This window comes from Penicillium diatomitis, assembly GCF_028827545.1.
Source record: "Penicillium diatomitis strain IBT 30728 chromosome Unknown utg000009l_segment0_segment0, whole genome shotgun sequence".
NCBI lineage: Eukaryota > Fungi > Ascomycota > Eurotiomycetes > Eurotiales > Aspergillaceae > Penicillium > Penicillium diatomitis.
In genome coordinates, this window is record NW_026623181.1 from 353183 (window position 1) to 371837 (window position 18655).

At 51.6% G+C, this 18655-nt stretch overlaps 6 protein-coding genes across 6 annotated transcripts; 5 read left to right on the forward strand and 1 right to left on the reverse strand.

Annotated features, from left to right (window-relative positions):
- Window positions 1–1474: 1474 nt before the first annotated feature.
- N7539_006641 (NAD(P)-dependent alcohol dehydrogenase) lies at window positions 1475–2606 on the forward strand (the record flags this gene model as incomplete). Its single annotated transcript, XM_056936242.1, has 3 exons — window positions 1475–1757; window positions 1831–2260; window positions 2324–2606. 3 exons carry the CDS (start codon window positions 1475–1477, stop codon window positions 2604–2606), a joined length of 996 nt encoding a protein of 331 aa, XP_056788177.1.
- Window positions 2607–3053: 447 nt separating this feature from the next.
- On the reverse strand, window positions 3054–3269 carry N7539_006642 (uncharacterized protein; the record flags this gene model as incomplete). The annotated part of the gene is made up of 1 exon (XM_056936243.1): window positions 3054–3269. The coding sequence occupies one exon, from the start codon at window positions 3267–3269 to the stop codon at window positions 3054–3056; it is 216 nt and encodes a 71-aa protein (XP_056788178.1).
- Window positions 3270–4085: 816 nt separating this feature from the next.
- Window positions 4086–5058, forward strand: N7539_006643 (glycoside hydrolase family 3 protein; the record flags this gene model as incomplete). Its single annotated transcript, XM_056936244.1, has 3 exons — window positions 4086–4400; window positions 4451–4695; window positions 4752–5058. Coding segments are annotated over 3 exons (867 nt in total), but the record flags the coding sequence as incomplete, so codon positions are not given.
- Window positions 5059–9654: 4596 nt separating this feature from the next.
- Window positions 9655–12384, forward strand: N7539_006644 (uncharacterized protein; the record flags this gene model as incomplete). Its single annotated transcript, XM_056936245.1, has 2 exons — window positions 9655–9908; window positions 10020–12384. 2 exons carry the CDS (start codon window positions 9655–9657, stop codon window positions 12382–12384), a joined length of 2619 nt encoding a protein of 872 aa, XP_056788180.1.
- Window positions 12385–13400: 1016 nt separating this feature from the next.
- On the forward strand, window positions 13401–14952 carry N7539_006645 (uncharacterized protein; the record flags this gene model as incomplete). Its single annotated transcript, XM_056936246.1, has 4 exons — window positions 13401–13647; window positions 13704–13763; window positions 13831–14093; window positions 14176–14952. 4 exons carry the CDS (start codon window positions 13401–13403, stop codon window positions 14950–14952), a joined length of 1347 nt encoding a protein of 448 aa, XP_056788181.1.
- Window positions 14953–16357: 1405 nt separating this feature from the next.
- N7539_006646 (putative MFS transporter) lies at window positions 16358–18389 on the forward strand (the record flags this gene model as incomplete). The annotated part of the gene is made up of 7 exons (XM_056936247.1): window positions 16358–16462; window positions 16533–16603; window positions 16666–16957; window positions 17020–17091; window positions 17155–17865; window positions 17972–18076; window positions 18141–18389. Coding segments are annotated over 7 exons (1605 nt in total), but the record flags the coding sequence as incomplete, so codon positions are not given.
- Window positions 18390–18655: the final 266 nt, after the last annotated feature.

Consider the following 18655-nt stretch of genomic DNA (forward strand, 5'->3'; position numbering starts at 1 on the left):
TGCAACGGAACATTACGGCATGAGCCTAGAGTTGTGGTCGGAATGATGTAAAGAACATACCCACATTCAGCCTGTGACTTCAGCTGAGCCAGTAATCGCCAAAAACCCCGGCCGGAAAAGAGTAATGAATAGCCGCCCGAAGAAAATGGAATGCCCGGAGACATTGAAAACACTTGGAGTTGTGTACTTACTACTCACTACTCGGTGTACTCGGTGTACTACTGTACCTAGGTATGTACTCAGTGCTCACTGCTCACTGCCTTACCTCTCAGTGTACTCACTTCACGTACTGTAGTCGGGTAATGGGTCATTGCCAACCTTTCCGAACCGTTCAACGGAGCAATGCTAATTTAAAACATAAGCGCCCATTCTGAACAGCTTACCTAGTCCCTTCAGCAAGAAGATATCATAATGCTTGAAATGAAGTGCTATAGGGTTGGGCCAAAGGCACACAGACTTGCCCGAGGGGGCTGCATGATACTAGTAACCTAGTAAGCCTCGGTGGTACCGCTGGAAAGGTTTAAGGTTTTTAAAACGGACGCCTCAGGCAAAAGTCCTCACGGCTAACCTGCCGGCTTAGCCACTGTCATCACCTTATTCAGGAGAGGTCCGACTGATCCAGCCAAAGTCTCCAGCGCCACTTGCGACGTTGACATTGATATGGTCGGGTTGAGTTTAAATGACGTCTCTCGTATTGTATTGATGTACCTGCGTGGTCTGGAGTGGTCCCGCAAATTGTCATCAAACATTCAGGCAATGTAACATAGTGCTTCGAGTCCAGTCTAGAAGGATTGGATTGACATGCTCAAACACTTTGCTTATACATTAGCTCTTTGCCGTTTCATCCGACCAAAAGTCGCCGAGTCTCCTAAACTCCGGAGTAACTGGGGGGCCGATCGAAGAACCACGCCTCGGACTGATTTGATTCCTTCAGGTGGTCGTCCCGAGTGGAAACTCGCCGGCCTGCCGTTCGGTGACAGACTCAATGTGGCAAATGCCCTCCGTGTGGCGGCCCGAAAATTTGCTTGGAATCTTGATCCTGCAGCCGGGAGGAGCACGTCTCACGGCTCAAGGCAATTCTGGACCGAACTTGAAGTCGGGCACTTTTCTTCAACCCCTGCTTGACACGTTTTCGCAACAACCTTAATTTCTTTTGCCATGTGAAAAGGGACAGACCCACCGAGATGGGCGGGACGACGTAACGACTGCCACGCTTCATGGAATATCCACCTTTGCACTCCACTGGAACCGCACATCGGTCCTCGAGATGATGAGAAATCGAGGAGAAAAGCTTGGAGGCAGTCGGTGGCCTTCTGGGAAATCATTTAAATGAAACCCAATCCCGGCCAGAGGACATCACTTCTTTGAAATATCAATTTAATCAATCATCTTACCACCACTAATCCCCTCTCTACGATCGTCACTCCACCTCCTAACGGCTCCCAAACCCCCCCCCCCCATCTTCATAACCAACATGAGCGTTACATTCGACGTCTTCCGCGGCTCCAAGGAGGGCAAGATTGTTGCCGACAAGACCACCCGTACTCTCGGTCACAACGAAGTTTTCATCGAGACCACGCATTCTGGTCTTTGCGGCACCGACGAGCACTTCCTGCACTCCGGTCAGGTTCTCGGACACGAGGGTGTCGGTGTTGTGCGACAGGTTGGCCGTGACGTCACCAACGTCAAGGTTGGTGCGCGCGTTGGATTCGGATACACTCACTATGTGTGCGGAACTTGCGAGAAGTGCTTGAGTGGTATGCGATGCTCTGTGATCCCCGGCATTTCACTTGGGAGGTTCATGGAAGCTGACTTGACAATCAATGACAGGCTGGGATCAGTACTGTGAGAACAAGAAGGAATACGGTTCCCATGATCACGATCTGGGATCCTTTGGCCACGGTGTTGTCTGGGATGCTGGCTGTGTTGTCCCCATCCCCGACAACTACGACTCCGCCGATGCGGCTCCTCTGATGTGCGCTGGCGCCACAGTCTGGACCTGCTTGACCGAGTACGGTGTCCGCCCCACTGACCGCGTTGCTGTCATGGGTATCGGTGGTCTTGGTCACTTGGCCATCAAGTTGGCTGCTGCCATGGGCTGCCACGTCGTGGTCCTGTCCAGCTCAGAGGCCAAGCGCCAGGAGGCTATCGAGTTCGGTGCCTCTGAGTACCACGTCTTCAAGGCCGGTCAGGAGATGAAGGACTTCAAGCCCGTGAACCACCTGCTGCTCTGCGGTAGCGCCAGTGTTGACTACCAATCGTGAGTCTATCGGAAAAGTCATGACATGAGAGATGATCGTTGAACTAACATACTGCGATCTAGCCTGATCCCCCTGATGGACATTCACGGATCCATCTATCCCTTGACTGTCGACATGGCCCCTTCACCCGTTCCTCTGCTTTACATGAACATCAAGGGTGTCCGTATCCAAGGCTCCCTCGTTGCCTCTCGCCGCAGCCTGCGCTCCCTGATGAACTTTTGCGCCGAGAAGAAGATCACCCCAACTACAATGACTTTCCCTCTGGATGTTGAGGGTGTGGAAAAGGCCATGCAGACTCTCCGTGATGGCAAGATGAGATACCGCGGTGTTCTCGTTCGCCAGTAAATGATTATGATTGTGTGATATTTGAGATACCTTTCCGTTGTGTATAATTCCCTTACAAAATAGACTTTACATCGACGTCCACTACTTCTTCGCTCTCTCACCGAAATGATCCCCTCCAAGAAGAAACCTGTTGTCCATCATCGGCCAACAATAATAGCTACTACTGTAAATCAAGGAGCTTAGAGATGCTGGAGTACAGTACATTGGGAGGAGAGGTATTCTCGGAGGCAAAGAGTCCACATCAGTACAGCTCTCCAGGTATTTGATCCAATGATACAGTGAGTGGTCATCCTTCTTTCGAAAATCATGAAGAACCAATACCCGAGTAACATGTCACCTCTTGAGCAAATAGCGCCCACGCGAAGACATGAGCATTTCTCCTCTCTCCTGGCTGCGACACATTAATCCCAATCTTGGCGCGACGCAATGAAACTCCCTACCTGTCATTTACCCCGATCCGTCCTCAATGCGAGTATCGTTTACCAGCCTACCCGCCCATTCAACTGGAAGTACCCCGGTTTCCAACGTTCGGAATATTCTTTGCGGGCGGTATGTTTGCGCAATATCCTGCAGCGTCTTCAGATTGGCGGTACCGTAATTGTGCAAGACGTCCTGGAACTGGCTAGCGTAGCTCATGTACAGATAGAGTTCTTCTATACCCATTTCAGTCGCTCGTGCATTAATCACTCTGTTCAGAAAGATTGGCCGCCACCTAGACGATGCGCAGATCGTCGACGCGATTGTCCCATCGAAAGACCGAGTTCAGTAGCATAAGTGGGTACTCCCGGGTAGATATTCTAAGTGGGTTACCACCATTCTTCTTCATATGATGAAACATGTTCGTGGTGATGACCTGCATGATGCACCTTGCCTCGAGGCCGTCTAGATTACCAAGGTGGCTCGTTTCTTCCATGAAAGTCTTAGCAATAATGGCCGCAAGCTCGCGATCAAGCTTGTGAGTTGCTGTCCAATGTGTGCTACGGTGACCGTCGGGCTGATTCTGGGCATTGTCACACACAAAGCCATGCCGACCTGATGGGTAAGATATTCCCCCTTTTCATCCATACTCTTGGTCAGCATTGGCAAGGTGTCTTGCGTATAGAAGATCATCTCATCTCCGAGCGTCAATCCGCCTACGCCAACAGATCCTGTCCACCCGCCCGGAATAGTGACATGTTCCTTCTCTAGTTCTTGGAGGACACGATGCCACCGATTGCCAGCCCCGATCTGGGCAACTGAGTTGTTGTCTGTCAATTTCACGGAATTAATCCTCGCGAGGCGGATGGCCCCCTGATTTGACTGCAAAGGGACAGGGTGCTGCGGCTATTAGTTCTATTGCATGAGAAACATGACTTGCGTTTATGGGCAGGAAGAAGCAGCTTGGACGAGTTTCGGATTGTTGTCGAGTGAAGAATGATCCTTGTTGGGCCGCGTAGCCTGCGTCTTCTAGAAGGACAATAGTCCCAGGCAAGTTCGTAGAGAGTGTTTGGCACTAAAGCACAGATTGTTCAGCAGTCATTCAATCAAGATGGTTCACTCACGATTGATATGCATCGGTCTGTAACTTGTACAGTAGTCCGAGCCAAATTTGACATGGGTCTATTTGAAGATCTTTTCCCAGCGGCCTCACCAGAAGATTGGCCAAATTTGATTCATGCAGATGAGGCCCTACAGATCGCAACTCAGTTGGACCGAGAGTCGATTGTATTGCTTGAGAACCCGGGTCAAGCACTGCCTTTGGGAGAAAGCGTCCAGCGAATTGCAGTTATCGGACCATTTGCGGACGTCCTCAATGTGAGCTCCTCGGCATGAGCAATCTCTCTGGTCTCGGTTGGCGATGACAGGAAGTTTTCAAGTATGATGACTACACCTTCTCGCCGCCTCCTGGAGTCAGCCCACTGGAAGGGATTGGAAGAACTATCTCTACCAGTGTGCAGGTTTATCACGCAAGATATTGTGATGCATGGAGCAACGACGAGTCTCAGATAGCCGAAGCCTTGCGCCTTGCAAGATTCTCTGATGTCGTGGTTGTGGTTGTTGGGACCTGCGTCAGATCTCTGTTAGATCAGCAGAAGGGCCTGAAAGCAACGTGAGCTAACTAGGATCTTCGCTAGCGGAGGCAGAAATGCTAACATTATTTCAAAGCACCGGCGAGGCGTATGATACTAATGCCCTCAAGCTAGCCGGGGCGCAGTCAACGCTCTTGCGCCAATTGATAAGGACAGGCGTCAAGACCGTGGTTGTCTTCTCCGGCAAGTCGATTACCGAACCGTGGATCTCCCAGATAAACGCCGCCCTACTCCAGCCATTCTACACCTCTCGAGAACGGTGGCCAAGCACTGGGAGAGGTTCTATTCGGTCATTACAATCCGAGTGGACGGCTGCCTCTGACATTCCCACGAGACACAGGGAGTCTGCCCGTCACATACGACTACTTGAAGTCAGGCCGTGATGTCAACAGTCCTGGACACATCGAAGTGAATGGGGATTTCCATTTTGGGCGCACGTTGGGTCTATGGAATGCTGAAATCAGATATGTTGTGGAGCCAGGAGGGTGCATTGCTCATGTGGTGCGCAACGCAGGGGATTGCCGGTGAAATTTTACCTTTACAGTGGTGTAAGGGTTCTATGTGACCGAACAGACGTCAGAGCCTCATAGCTTAGTCCCGCCATCAGCAGTCGGTATCCCGTTCTTTGATTGTTTTTCACGCGGGAGGAGGGAGGGGGGGGGGGGGGGGGGGGGGGGTTTCGCCGCTTTGGTCGTGGTTTTTTTTTTCCAACCTTCTCTTCCCCGACGAATAGTCTTTCCAATGTTATGTTCTTGATTTCATGCATTTGCGTCTACAGTTCATTGACCGCCTTTCGACTCCAGGTAGCGAGGTTCAGATGCACGAGGGTAGGGTTGAACGCCGCGTGTGTATCAAGTTATCAACCCTTTATTGCCGAGGGACTTGCCGCGAGCAGGTATCAGGTACTGCACTGACACTCCATGGACAGGCGCTTCGCTTGTTGCCTCTCTTTTGGCCAAACCAACCGGCCAGGGGCATCTGAGTCGGAAGACCAACGTTGGTAGACAGGAAATTGTCCGAACGTCTGTGGGACAATTGCCTGGAGGTGATTGAGCTTCGTGGCTTGGTCCCACTGAGCGTGGCGGGTTTCTAAAGATAGCAATCTTGAGATCGTCGTCCCGAGTTCCAGCCGCATTGATGTACCCATGCATCCACTGCAGTACACTGGTACAGTGTCTGGGTATATGAGATCGTGGGGGTGGAGTCCACATGCGCAGTGATAGCGCCCTCCGTGATGAGAGATGACCATGATCCAGGACCATCTTTGATTCTGTGTTCACTACAAGTCCACATGAGGTTCAACTTTGGGTTCGGATAGCCAGGCCCATGTCATACGGGCGGCTCGACACCGTATTGTCTCACGGAGGCAAAATTATACACCAATCATATGTGTTATAGCACTTGCCTGGAAAAACTCATTCCCTTATTTTTGTATTTTTCACAATGCCCCCGTAGCGCACTGGACGAGGGTCTCCAGTCGGACATTGGCTGTCAATTGTGTGTCTTGCCAGTGCTACAGCACGGTGGAAGTGTAGAAGTGTAGACGTGTAGAGAGAGAGTCGAGAGGTAGAGAGACTAGAGAGTGGAGGCAGAATCTCAGGGGTTCGTGCTGTTATGGTGGAACCTCACCGACCGATCAACAACAGATTCACAGCAGTAGTAGTATGACTTTGATAAACCGGCCAAGCTTTAGCTGCCAAGTCCTTCCATTGCATTTCGTATTTCGGAGACGCTCGGAGAGTCAAGACTCGGAGTCTTCTGTCAGATAAACCTCCATCAAAGAGTCTTTTCCCACTGGAGGTCGCCCGCGCTCAAGTGTCGTCTTCATTGACCATTTGACAGAACCAGGTGCCCCTTATCCAGCATGTCAAGTTGAATGTCATGTCTCAGATCTTTGTGTCTTGTACGGAACGCCAGGTCTCACTCTGAAAACGTAAGCGAGCCTGGATCGAATAAGAAGCGTTCTGAGGAGAGAGTCTATGAGTCAGTGGAAAGGCTGGAAAGTGAAACTGACCTCAAGCCACCTCCGGACTGCAGACCGGAAGACCGGATGATTGTGCTTTCGAACGCTGTGCCTCTTTGGACTTTGGCCGGGAGCCTTTAATACCCGGTCCCCACGGACGCTAAGCCTCTTGGAGGCAGTGGGCAGTGGGCACTGGGCACACTCCTCGGCCTTCGGTCGGGTGACTCGATTGAGTAGTGCAGCACATGAGCACCGCACTCGTCCAGCATCCATTCGGGGCGAGTGCTACGGTCCGGCATTACTCGTATTCTCCTTCTGCATCAGACCCTGCATGGACGCTTTCTTGGCTGGGGTCCCTATTGTCGAGCACATTGCTATATGCATGCTTCTCATGGCTTGGCTGGCAGGCTTCAGGACCCCTTTTTTAGCGGATCAAGGCTTCGCCACGTCAACACCCGCAGAGTCCTCTAGGGACCCTCATCTACGACTGCGATGCTTGTGCGCTTCGACAATGGGAGGCTTGAAGCTTATCATGTGACCAGACCCTGATTCGACAACGTCTTCATGTGCACCGGGGAACCCTCTGTTGATCCTACTGCAGGACCATCTATGCCTAGAGGACGCCTCGCCAGATCGGGATGGCAAGCTCGCCTAGAGATACCGGTCTGACACGACAGTCACTGTTGACAGGTTCAAAATATGGAATCATCCAACGCACATGTGCGCTGTCGGATTTACATGTAACTTCAGCGTGAGGCTGAAGGCGTCCATAGACGAACCACGATCCTCTGACGCCACAAGACTGATTCCGCGAAGAGTTTGGTGGTGAAATCATGACCGGGGGCGGCTTAAACCCAGCAACTGTCTGGTTGTGGGATACGAGCCGCCTCCGTGGAGATGAGAGACCTCTCATGCTCACCTCGGGTCTTTGAGAGCTTGAGCGCATGAACACCTGCGATACGGCTTCACCGAAGCCATCTTGTCGTCTCTGTCAGCCATGTCCTCGACTGATGACCACCTGGGTCATGGTGTCACTACTCAATCATGGTGTGGACTCGCTCGCGAAGCTCTCCATTTGACTGGGAGGCCTCCCTCGTTTTTCGACTTTGGTCCAATCGCAAGACCACGTCGCATGGACCTGGAGGCTTGAGCACCGACGGCACTCGGACGCTCCGGGGTCAAACCTTCGCACATCTTGGCGGTCACATCCGCCAACCTCCCCCCACATGGCGTCAGACAGGCAAACCTTCCATCTGTCGCGCGACAATATTACCCGACTTGCGTCTTCTCGTCTCGCGAGGTTGGCAGTCGTGTTCCTCGGTCGCAAACTCACGTCCGACTCTCCGTAGTCCGCTTTGGGGCAAATGTAAATCACACGCATGAGATCGATCATTAGTCGTGTTACCGTTCGAGCCAGAGAGGGGGTTCTTGAGGACTTCGGAAAAGCATCGACTGCGTGGTCACTGGTCTGACCGTTATGTTTCATTCAAACTCTCTTCGCGGACGCTGTGAGGCATGCCCTTATCCTCCCATACTATGCACGTAAACAACGGGCGTCATTGTACATGCACACACGCTGGCTTTTCTTGAAAGGTGTCTTTACCCCAGCAAATCAGGTGTGTCGACATTTGTGCTAAACCGCTCTAAGACTCGGGGCGCCCTACAACAGGGTCCAGTGGTCCACAGTCCACAGTCCACAGTCCACAGTCCACAGTCCACAGTCCACAGTCCACACCCTGATGGTAAGACTAAGCAGTGAGCATCTTCGCCTCCTGAACCTTTCCTCGGTCGCATGGGACTCAAACTTAGGTGGATACCTCAGTTGCGGCTGAGCAAAGGACCCCCGTGGTATCCATCACCTCTGTCTCTTGGCCGAAGCGAGTAACGACGTGGAAGATTATGCCGATGAGCCTAGTGTCTCATAGCCCTATGAACCGATGGACTTTTAGTCTTTTACAGATTCTCCATCTTTACCATGATGATCCCTCAAGTCGACCGAAAACCCGGGCCTCCAAAAAGGGTCTCAGAAAGTGACAAGCTTTGTCGCGTGCTCCGCTTCCTATTGGAGCCCACATTCTCAATGGGGCTTTTTTTAGTGCAGTCAGGAACGGGTCTGGTTGGCGAGGAATTTCCAAGGAACGCTCGCATCCGCGCACGAGAGTATGATTGTTGTTGGCATGAATTTGTGCGTACACCGAGTACAGTAGGGGTTGCCCTTGTGTAGAGGCTTCGAGGTCACTAGTCAGTAGACTCAGTACTAGTAGTAGTACCAGCAGTTATACCCATATGGCCACAACATCATTGTTGACCGAGAAGGTATCACATTGTCCGACTCGAGGCGGACATGTCGGATTTGCAGCACATCAACAAATGCCATGGGATCATCAAGTCGAGGGCCCAATGCTCCATTCATGTCCCGCGCGGTCCAAGTCTCTTTAATTTGTATCCGACTCCGCCCTGTCTCGGTCAACTGCCACTGAGGCTCCCCAAATCTGGGACGAGTCTCCACTGTTGGGGCTGAGAGTGGCAGTAGGACGATGTACATCACAATGTCCGAAGTAATACGAGAAATCCGGGCAGCTCTAGGCCATCGCACTGTCACATCCGGATTTCTTTCACAATCTTCATCATCCTCACTTGCAACTTGCAACTCTCCCTGATCAAGCTTCCACCTTCTGCTGACTCGCACCTCTGTGCTGTCACCACATCGATTCTGCCAGCTCCGACGTGGGCCCCCCCCTCCCCTTCCAACCTGTCATCTGGTCGTCAATTCTTCTGTCTAGATCGCTGTCCATCCGCCCTTCGTTCTCCACAGTCCACACGCTCTTTTTCACTTCCCACTTGCGCAGACAGAACAATATTTTCGACACATTTCACGCTTGCTTTGAGTCCCTTCCATTCCGATCCTTCTTTGTTCCGTCATTCCACAGCACCCGCGAAACTCACTCTCGTTTCTCGTGCAAAACGTCTTCCCTTGCTCTGTCTGTTCCGCCTGATATTATGATATGATTCCGCCATGAAGCTCTTCGCCTATCTTCCCCCGGCGGTCCCCTTCCTCTTCGCTGCCCTGGTCGTCGGCGGCCTCGCGTCCAAAACGTTGCATATCGCCTTGCATTTTCATTCACTTCCGCTCCTTTATTTCGTGTTATACTCCCCGACACTGGTGCTCCAAGATATTTTCGTGATCGCCTTTGCGCGCGTGCTGCTGCTCACTCCAACCCCGGAGATCAAACTTCAATGGCTCTCGACTGTTCTTGGGGGAATACTCTCGTACGTGATTTTGATTCCACAACAATATACATCTCCGTCCAGAGGGAATCGGAGCAGGACAGTTGACTAGGTGGGATGGATATGCTAATGCGGCCAAAAAAACAACAACAGATTGATAGTATGGGGAGCGTCGTCAGTCCAATGGGGTTTCTTCATGCAGACGGGCGCAGAAGTCGACTGGGCCGCGTCAAATAGTTTCCTCAGTGACCCTGCTGCCATGAAGATTCTATTGAGCGGTATCTCCACAGTCTCCGCGGCTGGTACAATCATTGGACTGGTTGCCTGGCTGGCCAACACTAAATTCTACCACTGGACGGGACTCGGCTTGCAGGCGATTCGAGGTCTTTTCAGTAGCGGGATTCGATCGCGATACACTCTGCTCGGCGTTCCTGACAGATCGTGGCTTAGCACGTCCTGGCTCACAAAGATGGATTTCAAAACGACGTGTCGTGTCGCGATCATCGTCTCCTTGAGTTCCTCGTTGCTCTTCTTGGAGCTGACTCGGCCATCGATCCCCTACGATCACCTCTCCGGCGCCTTACCATTGACGCTATTGGATGCTTTCAGCAAGAAATCCGTCACCACAAGTGGTTGTCGTCAACCTTCGCAGAAATTCCCTCTCTGGACGAGCGTCAACCCCGGTCTGTTGGCCAACGGATGGTCGCGCCCATCGTGGCTACCCGAAAGTCCACCGTCGGGATTCAGTCGTTACGAACACTCCCCCGAGGAGCTTGCAGTGAAGGACAATCCTTCCTGGTACGGCTGCAACGAGGCTGAACCTGGCTTCTACAACCCCAAGAAAGACCCTCTGAAGATTTCCAATTTGGATGGCGAAATCTACGCCCCGCTCAAGGCCGCATTTGATAAACACAACGTCGAGATTGAACATGTGATCTTGGTGACTCTCGAAAGTGGGCGGAAGGAGGTCTTCCCCATGCAGCAAGGCACCCCCATGTTCGATGCTCTGCTTGATTCTCATCCAAAGGAGGAGCGAGAGCAGGCAATTGACAAGTTGGTCACGATGACCCCGGTGTCGCAGATGCTGACGGGCGAGTATGCCACCGATAGCAAGGGACAGCGGGTGAATTTGACTGGCGCCAACTGGCAGGATTCGGCCCCAGAGGGCATGGGAGGGCTGAACGTCCGAGGCGCCATCACCGGTAGCTCTTTGACATTCAAAAGTGTTTTGGGCAGTCATTGTGGTGTCCACCCACTTCCGGTGGACCTACTGGAGGAAACAGAGCTGGAGATTTATCAGCCCTGCTTGCCCCAGCTGTTTGAACTGTTTAACACGGTCAAGGGCTCAGACGCCGGTTCATCCAGATCAGAGCGGGACGAATCCGCACCACCGGCTTGGAAGAACCCGTGGAAGTCGGTCTTTATGCAGTCTATCACCGATGGCTATGATCGCCAAGATACCCTGAACGAGAATATGGGCTTCAAGCATAAGGTGGTGAAGAGTACTTTGACCTCGAGCGGATCCAAGTATCAGGCCCAGGGCAGCGAGATCAACTACTTTGGATACGCCGAGACGGAATTGAAGCCTTACATCAAGGATCTCTTCGAGGAGGCTGCCCACAACAAGACCCGCATGTTCCTCTCTCATATCACAAGCACCACGCATCACCCGTGGAATACCCCTGATGATTTCAGAAACGACGATTACATGGGCAGTCGGGGAAGTATTAACCACACCCCAATGAACAACTACTTGAACACCGTTCGCTTTGTGGACGGCTGGCTGGGTGAGATCATGGCTATGCTTGACCAGACTGGCATTGCCAATTCCACTCTTGTAGTAATTGTGGGCGATCACGGTCAGGCCTTTGCGGAAGACCACAAGGAGATGACGGGCACGTATGAGAACGGCCATATCAGCAATTATCGTGTTCCCATCGTTTTCCGACACCCGCACATGCCCCGCCTCAACATTGATGCAAATGCCACCTCGATTTCGATCATTCCCACCATCCTCGACCTCCTCATTCAATCGAAGTCCCTTGACCCCCGCGACTCAGAAATGGCTTCAGCTCTGCTCTCTGATTATCAAGGTCAATCTCTTATCCGCCCATTCGTTCCCTCGATCAAACAGAACCCCGACGCGAATGCTCAAGCTCCCCGCGAGACCAACAGTCGGATTTCGCGCAAACCGCACTCCAAGCCTGGCGATCACACCCAGCACAATTGGAACTTCGGAATCGTCAACGCTGGTGGATCTATGGTTGCAGTCACTGCCGCCGGCACCCCGTGGCGTCTGATTCTGCCCCTGAAAGAGAATTTCGAATACATTTTCAGTGACCTGGACAAGGACCCCGGGGAGCTACATCCGCTCAACGCCTGGACCATTAAGGAGCTGCTCAAAGAGGTCTCTTCCAAGTACGGAGACGCTGCCGCCAAATGGACCCGAGACGCAGAGCGAGTTGGGAAATGGTGGGTCAACGAACAAAGACGCAACTGGGGATATCGCGAGGCGTGATGTTTTGCAACCAAACAACCATTGCTTCAAAAAAAAATTCATGATTCCGACACGAGCGCAACATATCGTCGACATGCCTTTTCCAAGCTGCCGAAGGCATGATCTGGTCACTTTGGCGTTCTTTTACATTTCTTCTTCTTCCTCGACCCCACTCGAAACTCACCTCATATGACGCTTTACGCGAAAACAACCAGCTTGAGTCCCGCATTCTTTCCTGATTCACTATTGCTGGAAAAATGTTTCCGTTTTTCTCATTCGCGTTCGACTCGGCCAAGTGGAAGGCATTTCAAAGCCGCCGCGCTTCATATTCCCTATGACTTTTTCTGTTACCATGCATCCAGGGGCTCATGTCATGATCGATTGTTGTATATTATTCTTCATCTTTACTCGCAGGTCATCCTAGGGAACTTAACCGTACATACATAGGGCACCGGTCATTTACACCAAGAAACTTCGGTTAATCTAATGGAGCACGCAACAAAATTCACGTTCCATTCATCTTTCAAACTGTTCCTTGCACTACCCTTATGAATCCGTATTACGCGATAGTTTCTGTGGAAGTGGAATCAGTCCTTGGCTTGCACGCGGGAACTTGAATGCTTGTATATCGAGTCGAGTAAAATGGCGCGCCCACAGTCATCCCCATTGCTCAGGCTCATACGGTGTCATGTCAAAGGTCAAGTCTTCCATCCGCGGTATCTTTTCTTTTCTCTACTTCCAAACAGCCCGAAATCCTGTGCCAAGCCATTCACGGCAGTTAGACCTCTTATCAGCCCCTTCGGCAAGCAGGCTACCATGCCACGAGGAAGTCGCGATAACCTTCCACGCCTGCTCCACTTTTTCCCCGCATGCTCCCTGTCTCCTCCCCAACAACGAAACGAAAGAGGTCGTCTCACTGACCTGGACTTTGAGGTCCAACTGCATATGGTATGTCGACCCGGAGCTATCACGGCTGCTGGACTTGTAAGCGTCGGAGACGGCGCTGCGACAACGCTCGCCCCACATGCAAGAATTGCATGGACCGCGGCATTGAGTGTGAGGGATATGAGGTTCGACTACGATGGGGCTGCGGGATCGCTTCGCGCGGTCAATTTACTGGTGCTGATAAGCCTTTGAGGGAGAGTGTACCGCCGAGGCCGAGGGGGAGACGGAGGGATTGGAGTCGAGAGAGGAAGAGGGGAGCAGGTCAGGGATTGAATCCGTCTTCAAGTGAGATCTTAGGCTCGGAAGATGCAACTCAGTCGAGAATGACGGCGGTTTCTGGTAACATGGTCTGACAACCCACCTAGTGAGAGCCAGTACGTTGACGTGTTTTCTAGATCCGGGAGCTTTGCCAGAGTCGATTCGCTCCGACAGAGATGAGCTCCTATTCACCGAATGTAAGTATCATGTCTATGCGCTGCGAACCATGCACGAGGCTCGAGACGCGACTGATACGTCTGGAAGTCCTGACTACGGGGATCAATGTCCTGCATTCTACGACCGTGTCGGAAAATCTGCTTCAACCTCGACTTCCCGCGCTGTGCAAGGAGTCCAGTGCATTATACGATATCTGCCTCACGTTTCAGCTTTCCTTGACCAGCACCCAGACCACACAATTTCTGGAATACTTTGATAGATCCCTGCGGGAATTCCGTACAGAACTCGCTCAATCTACAAGACTCTCTGATGGGACCTTCACGGCGGGCCTCTTATTGTGCAGTATTGGGGTAAGTGGTGCTTACTGTATTCCGGTTCAATGAGGTTTTACAAAATCAAAAAGTGGTCTTACAATCTTCTTCTTCTACATAGCTGGTTCATGGCATGTCCTGGACAATGCATATAGAAGGGATGTACAATATCCTTCGAAGCACCGATTTTGCCCCACTCCCTGAATGGAACACACTGAGGCCATTTCGAATTCACCTTCTTGAAGTCCTGGGTGTCATGGACATACCCTGCCTTACGGTAGGCCGCCAGATAGGCTCCTTCGGCATTTGGCGTCGAATTTGCCAATCCCTCAGACCAAGAGTCGGGGTTGAGCCAGTCACCGGTTTGCCTCGCTCGTTCATGGATCTTCTAGCTGGGATAGGCATCGACACATCAGAACAAAGCTTCTGGGACTGGCCTGCAGAGCCAGGGAACTTTCTACAGTGTTATCTTTGGGAAGCGTATCGTCTTGCTGGGATTCTCTATCTTCGTCAAATTGAACGCAAAACACCGACTTCAAGTGGTCCGCAAACGCTTCCGACGTGGCGACAGCAAAACTCCTGTCCAATCGACTCGAATATGCTGGTCGCTCGAGTCCTGGCTAATGTGGACGCTCTTCGCTTGGGTTGCGCCGAGCGTCCGGACGAGGACTCTTTTATTCAGAACTCTTCACTTTTCCCACTGGTCATCGTTGGAAAAGAAGTCCATATCATGCGCCAGAACTCGCAGTGGCAGGAAGTCATCCGTCGGTGTACGCTCGAGCTGCACCGAGATGGCATTATCTTTGAGATTCTCGAGGAAATGTGGCAAGACGGCCAGAAAACCCCTGATATTGATGAGAGAGCCCGTGCGAGAGGCGTTGAAGTAGGTATTCTATAGCACTAATATGACGATGACTGCCTATCTCCACGTCCATGCAACGTCATCTTGGTTGGCATGACGAATGCTATCAAATCGTCTTGACAGGTTCAAAAACCATGGTCATTGAGACTCGATTCGGAAAATCTCTGTCTTCACGACTATGGCTTCCCTTTTCAGTATAGCCAAGATCAGCCCTCGAAGTATTCTAGTCCTCCAGACAGATTCAACCCTGCAATACGGTTGACTTGGAAGTGCAGCGAGCCACAATCGCTCAGTTCACCAGTGTACCGCTTGATTACTATGCGCGTTCGCGGATTATCTTTGTGCCTGCTTAGCCGACTGGATATCTGCTATTTGCTATGAGAACAGAAGCTGACTCGCAATGGGAATCGCGCGGCTGCCTCTTGTCTAGTTTTGTTTGAAAAAAAAAAGGGGGGGGGGGGGCAAGCGATAAGACTATCAATGTGTTCTTGAGTTTCAGCACGAATGTCAAAGACTGTCTGTCGGTGCGAGCGGGGTTCAACTCTTGCGAAACGAAATTTGGACTCGAGCAAATGAGACCGCATGCTCTCTTTATCCTAAAGTTACACTTTTGTCCTCGGCAACGGAGGAAGGATGATTTTGCGCAGCACGGCCACGAATACTTCAATCTCAATGTCAAACCCGACCACACTTTGCTTTATTCCAGTGATTAGCGAATTTGGAGTCACTCCCGACCCAAGTCAATTTGTGGTGGTATGAGAAGACGCCCTGTTTCCGGTTCGATGGAGGGTCTACCTGCCAAATTGGGAAAAGACATATGACAAACCCCGGGAAGCTGCGGCTTCCACGCTTCCCAAGACATCACTCCCCATCTCGATCCCAACCTTGCGGCATGGATACCGACCCGCGAGATCGGATCACTGGAGAATCCCAGCTGAATCTGGAAGGTGGACCCCCATCCAAGGCCTCCAGATAACGGAACAGGAGTGGCGTCGCCAAGATTCGATAAGCTAATCCGCGCCGAGACTCCAATTTGGGTGCTGGTGTGAACTGCAGACCCATTTTCCCCGCATTCTGAGGCACGATAGAAGTCGTTCGTCTAGACGAGTTGGCTGGACCTTTCTGTTGATAAGGTTCTCAACATCGAATGGCGCAGCAATATAAGGTTCGGTGTCGTTATCACACGGGCCACCCTTAGCAGGATGGAAAGACCAGCGGAGATCAATAAATATCTCGTGGTATCACGGTCAATGTGAACGCTATCACGACGCTCGCATCTATGAGCTTGCCAAACAACAAATGATGACCGATATTCGCGAGATTCAAACCACGTCGAGCTATGAAGATGGCTCCGGGACGATGCCTCCTGGAACATTTCTTTTGATAAGGGGTCTGTTTCCAAGTCCAATGGAGGAGAACCGCATCTGCAAGACGCCCTAGATTTGCCGACCGTGACGCTCTCGTCTGCGTAGAAGATGAGGCGGAAACGGGCCAACGAGCAATCATGCTCCATCCAGTGCCGACAAATGATCCTAACGAGCCATTGGTAAGTCTCGAGCCTGAAGTCGTCTCGGAATGGTGTCGAGGTGCTTGAACTCACACCGACAAATGAGCAGAATTGGAGCACGCTGCGCAAAAGTGTCAACTTTGCGATCGTGCTGGGGATGACAGCAGTAGTCTTTACAGAGTAAGCCTCAATGTCGGCCCTACACCACTAATCTCAGGCGTTAATCCGCTTATCTTTAACAGGGTCTCGGTGCAAGCTATCTTTTGGCAACAAATGGTCGTGGATCTCTCCGTCTCCTATACTGAGCTAAACCAAGCCATGTCTGTTCTGTACGTCGGGCTAAGCATGGGCTGCGTGATATTCATCCCTTTGGCCAAGAAGTTTGGTCGAAGACCCGTGTATATTGTGTCGACTGCTCTCATGCTGGCCAGTTCTTTCTGGGCAGCGAAGCTGCACACGCTCGCTGAGCTATATGCTGTCAACCTGCTGTTTGGCCTGGCTGGTGCAACCAATGAGACGATCGTGGAGATGACGGTATGACATTGCAGAGTTTCATTTTCTGTGTCCAGCGAGCAACTGCTGAGATCTTTTCTTAGATATCAGATCTGTTCTTTGTGCATCATCGTGCGAGTATGAACGGCTTGTACATGACCATGGTTATGATTGGCGTACGTTTACAATGCCCTACCCCTTGTCTGCAGTGAAGACTAATACGCCGACTGCGTTTCAAGAGTTTCTTATCACCGATAGCAGCAGGAGCACAAGCAACCCAGCAGGGCTGGCGATGGTCATACCTGACCCTCGGCATATTCAACGCATTCTTCTGCTTTTTGTTTTTCTTCATTTACGAAGAGACCAAATATGTCCCCGTTCTCGATGGGCAAGAGAGAGTCGCAAATGAGGACCAGAATACTATATCCTCGGCAACCGCAGACCGCAAGACACTTGCTGCCGTGGAGTCTATCACCAAAAACTCACCCCCAGTCCAGCCTAGTAACCTTCAGCATGAACTGAACCTGAGCATCCCGACTAGGCCGTGGCGCGCGCGCCTCGCAATTTGGACGCCAACATCGGAGCCTGTCTGGCCCTACATCTATCGACCATTTTATGTCTTGTGTACTTTTCCAACAGTGCTGTTTACCGGCATTCAGTATGCATCTGGTGTGGTCTGGCTGACTGTGGTTGCCAACATGATCGCGCTCGTCTTCCCGCTTCCTCCGTACAATTTTACACCGGAACAGGTTGGCTTGATGAGTCTTGGGCCGTTCTTGGGAAACCTGATTGGATCGCTGTATGGCGGAGTGATTGGAGACTGGTCCATTCTGCGATTCTCTCAGAAGAACAAGGGGTACTACGAGCCGGAGATGCGGCTGTATATCTTGCACCTTCCAGCGATCTGCATGGCTGGAGGCTTGATCATGTTCGGCATGACTATAGACCGGGTAAGACGGTCCTCACGAATCACGTCGAATCCTGTGCCCCGGACAGGAAAGACTCTAACGCAAATTACATCTTGTTGTGTGAATTCCGCTAACATTAACCCTTCAGGGCATGCATTGGATCTATCCCAGCGTCGGAGGCGCTCTGTTCGCCTTTGGACTGGGCAGTATTGGCGACGCAACCCTGACCTTGGTCATCGATAGTTATCGCGAGGTACGATGATCTAGCATTACTCAGAATTGTCCGAGTCGAACGCTAAAGATCCATTAAATCACAGATTACTGGCGACGCCTTCACGGGGATCGCGTTCCTTCGCAATATTGTCAGCATTGGAATCCCCTTTGCTATCACGCCCTGGATGCAGACGCAGGGACTTCAAAATATGTTCCTTGCATCGGGCTTTTTGTGTCTGGCCATTTCTTTGCTGATTCTTCCGATGATCATGTTTGGGAAGCGATCTCGGCGGTCTTGTGCGCCTCGCTATTTCCGTCTGGTGGAGCAGCAGACCGTGATACACGGGCACTAAAGTCTATGGGGTTTTGGTAGCAAAGTGTGCACACTGGACATTAGTCAAGTTCGTTGTTGACGTCACGTGAAATTTCGTGTTCAGGCCGGCCTGATGGAATGCTTGTACAGTGCGTATATTGCATGTCGAAATGTATATTCCCTTTTCTTCCCTTGGCTTGAGATCCTATCGCCGGGGGTCAAGTGCTCGGCCAGATGTTGGCGGCACAACACATAAATTCTGGCACGGAATACAGCTGGGCTCACATCTGGATTAGATAAGTCTGA